Source organism: the organism of the source record quoted next, unplaced genomic scaffold (genome assembly GCF_019419815.1).
Source record: "Pyrus x bretschneideri cultivar Hongxiangsu unplaced genomic scaffold, Pyrus_bretschneideri_v1 Contig21, whole genome shotgun sequence".
Lineage (NCBI taxonomy): Eukaryota > Viridiplantae > Streptophyta > Magnoliopsida > Rosales > Rosaceae > Pyrus > Pyrus x bretschneideri.
Window position 1 is genome coordinate 291,592 of NW_025999513.1, and position 14,479 is coordinate 306,070.

A 14,479-nucleotide genomic window follows, 5' to 3' on the forward strand; every position below is an offset into this window, starting at 1 on the left:
TTTTTTTTTTTTGTAAACACTTTTAATTTCTCGGAGATCAATGAACATGCTTTATTTTATTCAGTGTATTGTGCTAAATACAGATAAAACATATACATCACCAAGATGTGTTATTTCCCTTTTTTTTTATTTATTTTTTTATTTTGATGATGTGACTGTACTTGAAGTTTTGAAGTTTCAAGTTGCCTACGTACCCTTGGTTGAGGAGGGATCAAGTCATGACGTAGTTTAAATGAGTGATGGTTTTGATGATGATTTTGCCGTACACAGTTTATGCTCTTGCGGGCCAGGAGCATTTGGTGCCGTTTGCTTTAGGGGTAGTAGCGCTTCAAAAATCTGCCGTTGATGGGGCCGATCTTCAACCCGTCTTCTGCCATGATTAAGTAGGCGCCATTGGTGTAGATCTCTTGTATTACGTAGGGTCCATCCCACTTTGATGTGAACTTGCTTTTTGTCTTATGAGTTGTAATGATAGGCCTACACAATGCCAGCACGAGATCTCCGGCTTGGAAAGACCTTGGGCGGACTTTCTTGTTGAATGCCTTGGATAACCGTGCTTGGTAGCATTCCAAGTGTTGTTGAGCTTCGAGCCTTCTCTCATCTAGTGCTTCCAACTCCTGAAGGCGCAACTTTGCATTTTCTTCATCAGTCAAGCCTTCTTGTATAGCCATCCTTAGTGAGGGAATTTGACTTTCGAGCGGTAGAACAGCTTCTACGCCATATACGAGAGAATAAGGTGTAGCTTGGGTAGGAGTCCTATATGCCCAAAGTGCTTCACTTATTCTTTCATGCCAATCTCTCTTTGTTCGGCCGATTACCTTTTTCAGGAGGTTGCACAGCGTCTTGTTGAATGCTTCCGCGAGGCCGTTGGCCGGAGCATGATACATGGAAGACTTGTGCTGCTTGAACTTGTATTTGTCGCAAAGCTCGTCCACGAGTCGGTTGGAGAACTGTTTTCCGTTGTCAGTGATAATGTAGCGAGGCATCCCATATCGGTTGATGATATGCTCCTTGATGAAACGAACAACAGTTTCCTTTTTTACTTCCCTTAAAGAGATGGCTTCAGCCCACTTGGAGAAGTAATCTGTTGCAGCTAGGATGTAAGCTTCCCCTGCAGATGACTTTGGCGTAATTGGTCCTACAACGTCCAATCCCCATGCGTCGAACGGCCATGAAGCAACTATAGGGTGTAATGGTTCAGGCGGTTGATGTATGAAGTTGGCGTGGAATTGGCAGGCTTGGCACCTTTTGGCGTGTTCCAGGCAGTCCTTCACCATGCTCGGCCAGTAGTAACCCATTCTTTTAAGCCGAAAATGTAGCTTTGGTCCAGACTGATGTGCCCCACACACATCTGAATGTGCTTCTTCCATGGCTGGCTTAACTTCTTCCTCACCTAGGCATCTCAGGAACACTCCTTCAAAAGAGCGTTGATAGAGTGTTCCTTTGTAGTAAAGGAAGCGAGGTGCTCGTTGACGTATTTCGGAACGGTGTCTGAGATCATCTGGAAGCTTTCCGTGCTCTAAGTAGTCGATCAGCGGCTGTCTCCACTCTTCAGCATCGACTGGAAGTACTGAGATGACATTTGTATCATCTAGTGACATTTCATTAACGAGCGAAATCACCAATCTTTGGAAAACTGGCACGTCTGCAACTTCATCTTTTCCTAGTGTCATACTTGAGGCTAGATTGGCGAGAGCGTCTGCCATTTGATTTTCCTTTCTTGGCACATGTTCCAGTGTCACAGCTTCGAACTTTTGTAGCAGTTGGGTCGCTAGCCGGAAGTATGGGACGAGATCATCTTTCCTCACCTCATATTCAGTTAAGAGTTGATTGATTATAAGCTTGGAATCGCCATATACCTCAAGAGCTGTGATTTCCATGTTGATCGCCATTTGGAGCCCGATGATCAATGTTTGGTACTCAGCAACATTGTTGGAGCATAGCTCATTCAGTTGGAAGGAGTAAGGTAGTATTTGCCTTTGTGGCGACATGAATACTACTCATGCCCCCCGTTCCATGTTGGGAAGATGTCGATGTAGAACACTTCCTCGTCAGGCAAGTCGTCTGAGATTTTCCAATCAGTCGGGATTGGATGATCGGCAAGGAGCGTTTGGTGCTGTTTGCAGTTTCAGCTCATGCAGGCAATGAGCGTTTGGTGCCGTTTGCAGTTTCAGCTCGTGTAGGCAATGAGCGTTTGGTGCCGTTTGCAGTTTCAGCTCGTGCAGGCAAGGAGCGTTTGGTTGCTGTTTGCAGTTTCAGCTTGTGCAGGCAAGGAGCGTTTGGTTGTCACCTTTTAGGCTCGTGCGAACGAGGAGCTTTGGTTGTCGCCTTTTAGGCTCGTGTGAACAAGGAGCTTTGGTTGTCGCCTTTTAGGCTAGTGCGAACGAGGAGCTTGGTTGTCACCTTTTAGGCTCGTGCGAACGAGGAGCTTTTGGTGCCGTTTGCAGTTTCAGCTCGTGCAGGCAAGGAGCGTGGTTGTCACCTTTTAGGCTCGTGTGAACGAGGAGCTTGTGGTGTCGTTTGCAGTTTCAGCTCGTGCAGGCAAGGAGCGTTTGGTTGTCACCTTTTAGGCTCGTGCGAACGAGGAGCTTTGGTTGTCGCCTTTTAGGCTCGTGCAAACGAGGAGCTTGGTTGTCACCTTTTAGGCTCGTGCGAACAAGGAGCTTTTGGTGCCGTTTGCAGTTTCAGCTCGTGCAGGCAAGGAGCGTGGTTGTCACCTTTTAGGCTCGTGTGAACGAGGAGCTTGTGGTGTCGTTTGCAGTTTCAGCTCGTGCAGACAAGGAGCGTTTGGTTGTCACCTTTTAGGCTCGTGCGAACGAGGAGCTTTGGTTGTCGCCTTTTAGGCTCGTGCGAACGAGGAGCTTTGGTTGTCGCATTTTAGGCTCGTGCGAACGAGGAGCTTGGTTGTCACCTTTTAGGCTCGTGCGAACGAGGAGCTTTTGGTGCCGTTTGCAGTTTCAGCTCGTGCAGGCAAGGAGCGTGGTTGTCACCTTTTAGGCTCGTGCGAACGAGGAGCTTGTGGTGTCGTTTGCAGTTTCAGCTCGTGCAGACAAGGAGCTTTGGTTGTCGCCTTTTAGGCTCGTGCGAACGAGGAGCTTTGGTTGTCGCCTTTTAGGCTCGTGCGAACGAGGAGCTTTTGTTGTCACCTTTTAGGCTCGTGCGAACGAGGAGCTTGTGGTGTCGTTTGCAGTTTCAGCTCGTGCAGATAAGGAGCTTTGGTTGTCGCCTTTTAGGCTCGTGCGAACGAGGAGCTTTGGTTGTCACCTTTTAGGCTCGTGCGAACGAGGAGCTTTGGTTATCGCCTTTTAGGCTCGTGCGAACGAGGAGCTTTGATTGACGATAGCTGCTTTGCCCCCTTTCCGATTGGTGAACTTGTGGAGGAGACCTATGTTTCTTGTGCATTTTCTTTGGAGTGACATAAGTCCATCCTTCAACTTCACTTGACTTGACTGACATGGTTTTGGAGCATGCCCCCAGCGGTTGAGGTGAAGATTTTGAGTTCAAAGAGCAAGAAGTGACGGTTGTATAGTTTGACTTCACCACATCATTAAGATCTAGCTCGATGATCCCTTTCTGAGCCAACTTCATGATGAGATCTTTTAGCACAAAGCACTTTTCCGTCGGATGACTAATGAAGCGGTGGAATTTACAGTACCTTGGACTGTCAGTACGGTTCATATCTTCTGGCCGTCTGCACTCAGGTAGGTCGATCACCTTTTTGTCAAGCAAGTCTTTCAACATGGCAACCACGTCAGAGTCGGGGAATGGATAAGTCTTCTCCTCAAGCTCCTTCAAAGTGCGTCTACGTATCTCTTGATCACGAAAAGCTTTGGTTTGAATCGCCTTGCTTCGTGTATGGATTTTGACTGGAGTTGTGTTGACCGTCATTGCTCCCTTGGTGGGTTTCCACGTAGCCTTATCCACCTTTGGCCCCAAAACTTTGTCATTCTTGTAGTCGGCGATCTGTTCTTTCTTCCCATGACGGGTGATGCTTAACTCCATATCATGGGCGCGGGTGGCTAACTCCTCAAATGTTCGTGGTTTGATGCCTTGAAGGATGTAGTGTAGTCCCCACTGCATGCCTTGAACGCACATCTCAATGGCAGAGGTTTCAGAAAGCTGATCTTTGCAATCCATACTTAAGGAGCGCCATCTATTTATGTAGTCGACGACAGGTTCATCTCTCCACTGTTTCGTACTGGTCAGCTCTAGCATGCTTACAGTACGACGAGTGCTGTAGAAACAGTTGAGGAATTCTCTTTCTAGCTGGTCCCAACTGTTGATAGACTCAGGTTCGAGGTCAATGTACCAGTCAAAAGCGTTACTTTTCAGCGAACGCACGAACTGTTTGACGAGGTAGTCTCCCTCTGTCCCAGCATTGTTGCAAGTTTCAATGAAATGGGCGACATGTTGCTTCGGGTTGCCTTTTCCATCGAACTGCACGAACTTTGGGGGCTGATAACCCCTTGGCATTTTCAAAGCATCAATCTTCTTGGAGTAAGGCTTTGAGTACAGTACGGAGTCATGCGAGCTTCCTTCGTACTGTGTCTTGATAGTGCTTGCGATCATCTCCTGTAGCTGCTGGATAGAGAAAGATCCCATGAATGCCGTTGCTTGGTCTATCTTCGGCTTCTCTTCAACTTTCTCCGCTGGTGGCTCCTCTTCTTCGTCGACTTCTTTCTTTAATAGGCCAACATTTGGGTCGACTTTCACGTCGGGCAGCGCATCTAGTTGGTTGACAAGTGCGGCAATCTGCAAGTCCTTCTCTTCCACAGTCCGTGTGAGCTTTGCGATTGCTTCATTCATCTGAGCTAGCTGCTCCTCGATTGAAGTTGCTCCAGTGGTCATGACTTGCATGGTTGTACTGCCGCTCGAATCAGTGTCGGAGAGTAGGGACTCTGAGTATTTCCTCGGGCTTTCTTCCTTTGATGCCCTTAGCGAGGCTAGGGTGATCACAGGCTCGTACCTCAGGTGCTCTTGTTCCTTTGACAGAGTTAATGCAGGGGCGGAAGCCGCGGCAAAAAGAGCTCTTGCTTTATTTCGGGTTGTGATGCCCGAAATACCACCACTTGCGGCGATGATGTTCTTGTTCTTTGCTTTGATTGCAGGAACAGCTTGATCCTTTCTTGATGCCATTTGCGTTTTTTCGATGATTTGAGGATAGAGATGAGAGGTAGAGAGGTCCCACTGGGCGTGCCAAATTTGTGAACACAAAAGTTCCTTGAAATAAGAAACAAGAATAACGTGTACAAAATAATATTTTTTGTTTGATGATTTTGGGGTTACGATCTCTCTCAAATTTGGTCCTCTGATTCTATCTTCGTAGGGTGTAGGTTTGTGGATGAGTTGTTGATCCAAAGGGCCGTCGGGGCTTGATCTAAGGATGAACAGTTGATGAACGGATGAACACTTTCTTCAAGGGTCGTCGGGGCTTGATCTTGAATAATGGTTGTGTGGATTTCTTCAAGGGCTTTTGGGCTTGATCTTGAAGGTTGATGGATGAGCGGATCTTCAAGGGCTTTTGGGCTTGATCTTGAAGAACGGTTGGTTTTCTTCAAGGGCCGTCGAGGCTTGATCTTGAATGAACAGTTGGTTTTCTTCAAGGGGGCTTTTGGGCTTGATCTTGAAGAAGGATTTGATGGATGAGCGGATCTTCAAGGGCCGTTGGGCTTGATCTTGAAGAACGGTTGGTTTTCTTCAAGGGGCCGTCGAGGCTTGATCTTGAATGAACAGTTGGTTTTTTTCAAGGGCTTTTGGGCTTGATCTTGAAGGTTGATTAGATGTGTGGATTTGTTCAGGTTGTTGATCCAAAGGGCCGTTGGGGCTTGAGCTTAGGATGAACGGATGTGAATGATGAACGCTTTCTTCAAGGGCCGTTGGGGCTTGATCTTGAATAATGGTTGTGTGGATTTCTTCAAGGGCTTTTGGGCTTGATCTTGAAGGTTGATGGATGAGCGGATCTTCAAGGGTTTTTGGGCTTAATCTTGAAGAACGATTGGATGTGTGGATTCGTTGAGGTTGTTGATCCAAAGGGCCGTTGGGGCTTGATCTTAGGATGAATGGATGATGAATGATGAACACTTTCTTCAAGGCACGTTGGGGCTTGATCTTGAATAATGGTTGTGTGGATTTCTTCAAGGGCTTTTGGGCTTGATCTTGAAGGTTGATGGATGAGCGGATCTTCAAGGGCTTTTGGGCTTAATCTTGAAGAACGATTGGATGTGTGGAATTATTTGTGCTGTTGATCCAAGGGGCCGTTGGGGCTTGAGCTTAGGATGAACGGATGATGAATGATGAACGCTTTCTTCAAGGGCCGTTGGGGCTTGATCTTGAATAATGGATGAACACTTTCTTCAAGGGCCGTCGGGGCTTGATCTTGAGTTGGTGGAAGTTCTTCAAGGGCCGTTGGGGCTTGATCTTGAGGGAGGATTTGACGAAGAACGAAGAGTGCTTTCTTGATCCTTTGGGATTTTCTTGAGAGCTTTAGAACTCTAAGGCTTCAAGGTTTTGGTGTGTGGAGAAATGTATTTGTGAATTGGTTGATGCTTGATACCTTGATGGAGAAGCCTATTTATAGGCTTTGAGAATGAATCACCACCACAAAATATTTTTTTCCTTTCCAAGCACCATTGCCTAATTTTCCCACTTAATGCAATATTGAAATTGAAGTGGTGTAACTTATGGCCTAATTTCCCACTTAATACCATTTTAAACTTGAAGTGGTGTAACTTATGGCCTAATTTCCCACTTAACACCATTTTAAACTTGAAATGTGAATGCTTTGTCATTGCCCAAATGAGAAAAACTTGCTTTGATCCGTAATGGATTGAAGTGTGCTTGCCTTGTCATTGCCCAACATGAGAAGAAAAACTTGTTTTGATCCTCAATGGATTGAAATGTGCTTGCCTTGTCATTGCCCAAAAATGAGAAGAAAAACTTGTTTAATCCTTCAAGGGTATTTCTTCCTATTTTGTTGAGTCACACGCCAAGTGTACAATTTGTACAACACGTGGCGTATGCCATGTATGCCTTGACACGTCAAAACTTTAATGCATTGGTGAACATTTGTTTCACCAAAATTTCGATGTCTACAATATCGTTTGTATATAAAAAAAAATAATAATAATAATAATAATAATAATAATACAACAATGACATGATTAAGGTTTTGGGTTGCATGTGTGGCAGTGGGCCAGTGGCCCAGTAAAACAAAAGCCACAATCAAGTTTGGGCAGGTTACCCTAGCCCACTCATCTTACAATACACAATGAATGTATGAGTGTCTTACAGCTTATAAACGCCAAAGCTGAGGCTAAGTTTAGCTTGGCCATCAGCTGAGTGCGCTTCTACTGTACTAGGGGAAAATAGCACGATACGGTCAGTCGCTCGTACGTGCAGTGTGCCGTTTCTAACCATTGATTCTTGTGAGCAACAGATGCTGAGCGAAATTGCATGTGGGAAATGAGGCTTATACATTAAGAAACCAACGTATTACTTAATATTACGGTCTGATGGTATTCCTCTTCGCTTAAAAGTGAAAGATCTTAGGTTCGAATCTCGTGGATGGCAAATTAGGTTACCTATTATATGGCTTAGCCAAACTCCTCCTTCCCTAGTGTAAAAAAAACGATATCAATATACTAAAAAAAAAACATTAAGAAACCAACCCTAAAACGGTCCTACTCTCTGTCTAGCCTTTGACAAGGGTAACAAAAAGAGAAGAATTCACTTCAACCAAAGGCTTTTCCCTCATTCCCTTGCCTGCTGGAGGAATCAACCTTCAAAACTAGAAGAACTGGGGACTTTGGAAAGTTTACTTGTTTCTGATCATGTTAGATAGAAAAAATTATAAAGTGGTTCTGGGTTCAAAAAAACACCTAAAATGTTTTATTAAAGAAGCACTTCATGTGTGCTCTTTTCAAGGAGCACTTGCATTTTATTAAAATTCCATTGTGCTTCTAAGAGCAGTTCTAGCGTGGGAACCCTCACCCCAGGCAATACACTATGCTATCCACCCAATGAACAATAACTGCCCTTAAAGAACCGTAATCGCCTTTTGCATCTCCACCATTACACTTCAATAGCCTTGGCAATAAGCAATAAAATATTAGTATTTTTTTTATTTATAAAATAATACAAAATAATTTTATTTATAATTTCGGATAAGATTTTTAATTGTTCTCATTGCGCCACGTGTCATTATCCGAAAAGTTATAAAATAATACAAAATAATTTTATTTGTAATTTCAGATAAGATTTTTAATCGTTCTCGTTGCGCCACTTGTCATAAAATCCGAAAAGACAATTATTAGTGATGAATTTCCAATAAGATTTTTAATCGTACTCGTTGCACCATGTGTCATTATCCGAAAATACAATTATTAGTGATGGGTTTCCAATAAGATTATTAACCAATCACGTTGAGGCATGTGTCATAATTTGTTTACAATCTTTGAGGATAGATTTCCATTAGATTTTAACGAATGACGGCATGCCACGTGGCATTATCTACAATCTAATCCTTTCTGAATCCTCCAAATAATCCACCATCCATCCTCACAAATCTCACACCAATTTTCTCAAGATCTCTATTATTATTCATAGTTTTTGTTTCCTTCTTCACCAAAATCTCTATAATTATTCATAATTTTTGCTTCTTTCTTATAATGTCTTCTTCCTCATAGTTTGTGCCAAGGCGTCTCTCCATGTACTAAACGATTGGCTAAGTAATTTCCAACGACTAGACATCAATTCTTTGGTTCTTTTCCCACCTATTTTCTCAAGATAATTGGTATGAATAAGACTCCACATTTCTCGCAACTGCATCTTATTACCTGTAAGCGAGCTATGAGTAACTTCAACCCAGCTAGTACACAACGCAATTTCTTCAAGAAGCGTTCAATTCGTACCTGCATCAGTAGTCATTTTGTGAAGAAAAAAAATTGGATTGAAACTTTGAGAGAAAGATAGGAATTTGATTGAAAGTAGTTGAGAAAATATGAAATTGTGGTGTAAGGTAGATGATAATGAGAAGGTATTTATAGAAAAGTAAAAACAATTTTTTTAAAAAAATTTCAGATTTTTTTTCGGATTTTTTACAATTTTTTTTTTAAATTTTTATTGAACTAATTAATCTCTGCTGTTGGATTTTAAAAAAAAAAAATTGAATTCCAACACTCCAAATTGTGCCATATGTTGCAACGGTACCTTTTCTTAATTTTAAAACTATTTTTTCTTTTATTTATTTATTTATAAAGCAAAATAATATCAACCGTTGATCTCAGATCCAACGGTTGATATTAAATAAGACTTTTTTTATTTTTATTACCATTGCAAATTAGACCGTCCAATTTAAAGAGTCGTTGAGATCGAACGAACCGTAGAAAGTCACGTAGCTTCCCAACGATAACCTTGGCAGACTGTGACGTGGGCCTCATACGCTTAAAAGTTGTCGACTGACGCGCCCCCATGTGCAGGCGAGGCGCACGCACTTTACAGAAAAAAATATAAAATTGGGCTGACGCCAAGATGATGTCAGCCATTGCATCACATCCACTCGGGCGGGCAATTCCTCATGGGCCCGGTAGCTCGGGCCTCCACTCTCCCTCGGGCTACCCACGCTGGAGCTTCAAGGCCGGGCTACCTGGCCCTATTTGGTCCACCGTCCCCTGAGCACCAGCCCACGCTGGAATTGCTCTAATGAAAGCGCTTTTACTAAAAAGGCTTATGGGCAAAAGTGTTTTTTTAAATGTAGTTCAAAACGAGCCAATCTGACAGATTTCCTTTAAACCACTCGGGGGCAAATCTGGGTGTCGGCGTACATGCCTCATCAGGATACTGAAAGTATGTTCTAACGCCCTACTGTCCCAGATTCTTCAATAACCAACTTGGAATCCAAGCATAAAAACCAAGATAAACAAAGATCCCGAAAGAAGACCTAATAAACATGGAGGGCAGGTTTGAGACACTACCAAGAAGGCTTTACTCACAAAGACAAAAAACGTACAAGTATAACAGAAAATAAAAGTTTAATTCCATCTAATAAATAAGCCTTCAACAGAAAGCCTTACAATATACATAACATTACACACCACAGCAGTATCTTAGCAAAATAACAAAACTCATTGCAGCATCACATTCCTATGCTGCTGACTACCCTCTTTCCTAGATAATCATAAATGTAAGAAGAATTTTCAAGCGTTCTGCAGACCTATGATAGGTGCCTCCACAGTGCCGGGCGATCTCTTGAGATAAGAAGTGCCCGAGAATCCAAGTAATCAAAAGAAGGTGCATACAAGTCATCTGGACCAACAGTTTCTCTCGCTTTTTGACTCCCGTCATCACTGGTCAACAATGGAACTCCGTCATCCTTCAACGCATCAAATACAAACAGCCCCAATCCGCAAATACCCATGACAAGGTTTGAATTCCCCCAAACTTGTGTAATTTCTGTGTAATGACTGTGAGCATTTGATTCTGGCAAAGCGTAGGTGCTGTATAGACTTTGTTTTCGGATTGAAAATTGTTGCACCTGTGAAGAAGACTGCTTTTTCCATCCCGATCTTGCACTAGTGCAGCCAAGGAAGACAGAATCTCCACGAGAGAAAACTGATTGCACATTTACACCGAGTTTTGGTATCTTAAGACCTACGCCAGTAGGATGCCGAAAGTCTATAATGTTAATAAAATCTTGAGTACAGAACACTCCGTCATTTCCTTCTGCTTCCGCAGAACTTACTCTGCAAACCAAACAACCACATTAAGTGTTATTAGAATCTTGCATACTAAGCAGATTTCTACTTCAATTGGTATATTCTCATGCTAGAACTAATTTCCTACCTGATATATCCAAAAAGTAAGCAAGAAAACCAGATGAAAAAATTAATTAATCGCACATAAAAAACTAGTAGCATAGTGACATATTCAAGGACATGATAGAGGACATATCCATGAAGAAACGCAAGCAAAACAGGTAAAATGCATGAACCAGAAATAGAATAGAAAACAAGTAAAAGCCAAATGAAAGGTTGACATCCACCTTTGTCGAACACCACCACCTAGTTCAGCATCAGTGTTTTTCACATGAAGAGCAGAAATTTTCCGACCAGAAGAAGAAACAGATAGTAAAGCTTGAGGGTTAAGAGAGTTCACATCCCAAAGGGAAATTGTTTCAGCTTCAGCTACAACAACTTTTCCTCTATTTCTCCACTGCAAGGGGCTTGAATTATCCATTGCTATAACAGGCTTTGATACATCCCATTTCATAACTTGCTCACCATCACGGATGTCATAGATTCTCACAACTCTCTGACAGCTAGCAGTTGAGGCAATGAGAGGTCCACAAGGTCTATACCACCATTGTCTAGGTTCTGGATCCAGAAGATCAGACAAAGCATTTCTTCCATGTGAGATGTTGTTGGGCAAGCGGCCAAGCACTGTTCTTGAAGGGGCTGAACCATCCTCAATCCGGAAAGCACGCACATCTTTGGCATAGAAATCCCATGAACAAAATCCTGCATCCATTGTATTGCCAGCTGATGCAGCCACAACATACCTTCCTGAGCAACCATCAGCACTGGGAGCACGGATAATCCAACAGTCTCTCCACATATTAGGTGAAACTACAGCAGGAGGCTTGTACACAACTTTCTCCTGAAGAGACCATAAACCATCAATCAATAATGCAAATTTCACATTCAGCAATTACAATTTTATGTCCCCCAACTGTTCCTCTGTTCATACTACAGTATAAATAAGCATGTCTTTTACCTTGGCTTTTTCAATGTTACTATTTGACATATGCTAATTGAAAGAAAATCAAAATATTTTGCAATAAAAGTAAATCACACCAAAAATTCAAACTTAATTTGAATAAACCTAATTTATACTGAAGGTGCACATGATCTGAAATTGCTTTGATAATTCAATTACTATAAGCATAACTATACAATGAAGCTCAGGCAATAGAAGAGAAAAGTTAAATACCTCACAATTTACAATATCATAGAAGGTGCACGAACTATCATCATGAGCAAGAAGAACCGACTCTCCCTCAGACATGAACCACCCTCCAGTTGAGGTTTTTTGGCCTATTTGGTTCAGCTGGTAACTGCAAGTATCCTCATTTTCCTCGTCAAAGAACATTTCCTGTCTATTCTCCTGATCATCAAACTCATCAAGTTTTTCATCGGTTGTGAGAATGAGCTCCAAATTTTGTTTTCCAGAGACAAATTTCGAAGATTTTTCAACTTCTGCAGCAGTGACACCATCCACTTCTTGAACTTCAAAACATTCCGAACCTTCACGTCCATCATCCGTTGTTGAAACTTTAGTTTGGTCCAAGGAAGCCAAGAACTCTACCGCAATTGGGTTATCATCTGTAAGGCTCAATGACTTCTCTTCAACCTTTGCTTCACAACTAGTTTCAACAGCTTGGAACCCATGACCTTGAGAGCTTTCTAACGATTCTTTCAACGCCACACAGTTTTGAAGCAACTTATGATGAGGAAAGAGCCTAGCTTCCAAGTCCTCACTGTTCAACCCCTTTACCAAACTCTTAGCATTACACACCAACTCAATATGGCCCTTCTCAACTACTTTTGCATCCCTGTCACTATGCTCAGTACTTTTCGGCAACCCCATCTTACCACCTGAATCATTGACATGTCTCATGGCCTTCTCAATTCCAGAAATCTTTTCCTGAATATCAGAGAGTATCACCTTCGACGTATCTGGATTATTCATATCCAAAATCTCCTTTGTCTTCTTAATATCCGAGGCAATCCTCTTAACCTTCCCTTCCAAGAAAGCAAGCTTCTCGTGAAGCTTACTCGGATATTTGATACCCGAACGACCGCCACTACTACCTTCTTCATTCAACCTCTTTTCTTTAAAACCCTCCAAAACCTTTGCATCACTTACAGATTTTTCACCAGACTCCTTCAGTCCCAAAGCATCACCACTCCCAATTTTCACAGCTTTATCATCCACCCTCGCCAAATTTTGATCCTTTTTATCAACCGCACTAGGGTTTTTCAGATCGGAGCTCAAATTAGCTTCTCCATCTCCACTTCCCGGATCCCTAACCCTAACCCCATCCGAATTCTTCTCAATTTCCACCGCTCTCACTTTTAATTCTCCAGAAGTTGCATTCTTTTTCTCTAAATTCACACCAATTTTACCACTTTCTTTGATATCCCTCAAAACCCTAATCCCATTCGCTCCCACATCACTCCTCTTCACATCCAAATCCCTAAACCATGTTCTCTGCTTCCCATTAGCTGATCCTCTAACCTTCCCTGCACTCGACACTACGCGATCCCTCTCCCCTACCGAACTCAGACCCGAACCCGGTCTGACCCGATCCACCGAGACCCTCCGCTCCTTACCCGTATGAGAAATTACCCTCGTAAACTCAGAAGGGCTAGGGCTCCTACCTCTCGGCGCCGATGACATGGACCACCGGGAACGCGTTTCGCTTCCTGCCCTACTGGTTGCCGCAGACACGACCGCCTTGTCGACTCGCGGAACTGGCCGGATCGTGGGCTTCTGGGCCGAAGCCCGGAAAGCAGCGGTCCCTGGAAGAGGGTTCTCCTTTCCGGCGCTGGCGTAATTCTTGTCAGAAAAGGGTATCGGCGTTAGAGGCTTGGATGGTTTGAGAGTGGCGGCGGGTTTGGATCCTTCTGCCACGCCGGCGCCGCCGCGGTCTTTGAAGCGGCGAGCCGATGTGGCCGACATGGTATTTTGTCAGTAAATAAATTAATCGATTAAATGGATAATCGAAGGTGTTAAGGTTGGAAGATGAGTGTTTTTTTAGAGACTGGGAAGATGGAATGAATGGGGATCTTTCGACTGGATTTGATTTCTCTGTGGTTCGCATTTGAGCGGGAAAATGAAATTAATTTTGAGTTTTTGAAATTTTTGGGGTTTTCGGAAGTCTCAAGTTTCGCTGTTACGGTTTGGGCCTCGAAACTTTTGTAGTACCGAGCTTTAATTTTAGGGCTTTAAGACATCTCCAATGATGAGTTATAATCTAAAATTTCTCTTTTGGGTTAATTACAAAAAACTTACTCAAGTATGGGTCAAATGACACTTTCATACCTCATCTTTTAAAATTGACAATGTCATACCTCATTTTACGAATTTGTGTCAATGTTATACCTTCCGTTAGTTTGGCCGTTTATTTCTCAGTTAAATGCTGACGTGGCTTGATCCGAGACCCATTTTTATTAAAAAATTAATAAAAAAATTATTAAAAACAAAAAAAATCATTTAATATTATTTAAATATTAAAATAATAATAAAAAGTACATAAAAAAATTAAAAACATTAGACATCATCTTCCCTCTCCTTTCGTGCATCTCCCCCCTCTCTCTTCCCCATCATCTTCCTGCAACCCAGCAACCCAGAAAAGAAGGAGAAAGAAGAAGAAGAAGAAGAGAAAAAAAAAAAAAAAAAAAACCCAAACCAAACCAAACCC

General features: G+C 42.7%; 1 protein-coding gene across 1 annotated transcript; it reads right to left on the reverse strand.

Moving 5' to 3' along the window:
- Window positions 1-10,009: 10,009 nt before the first annotated feature.
- On the reverse strand, window positions 10,010-13,943 carry LOC103948726 (KIN14B-interacting protein At4g14310). The gene is made up of 3 exons (XM_048584224.1): window positions 11,986-13,943; window positions 11,039-11,652; window positions 10,010-10,739 (listed from the first exon to the last, which is right to left on the reverse strand). The coding sequence occupies exons 1-3, from the start codon at window positions 13,735-13,737 to the stop codon at window positions 10,211-10,213; spliced, it is 2,895 nt and encodes a 964-aa protein (XP_048440181.1). The 5' UTR covers window positions 13,738-13,943; the 3' UTR covers window positions 10,010-10,210.
- Between the last annotated feature and the right edge of the window lie 536 nt (window positions 13,944-14,479).

Bases quoted from the DNA above. Each gene is read 5' to 3' on its own strand.
- LOC103948726 (XM_048584224.1), bottom strand. From the start codon at position 13,737: ATGTCGGCCACATCGGCTCGCCGCTTCAAAGACCGCGGCGGCGCCGGC. The intron at 11,653-11,985 runs GTATTTAACTTT...TGGTCTCTTCAG, and splicing joins ATGATATTGTAAATTGTGAG to GAGAAAGTTGTGTACAAGCC. The intron at 10,740-11,038 runs GTGGATGTCAAC...TTTGGTTTGCAG, and splicing joins GGTGGTGGTGTTCGACAAAG to AGTAAGTTCTGCGGAAGCAG.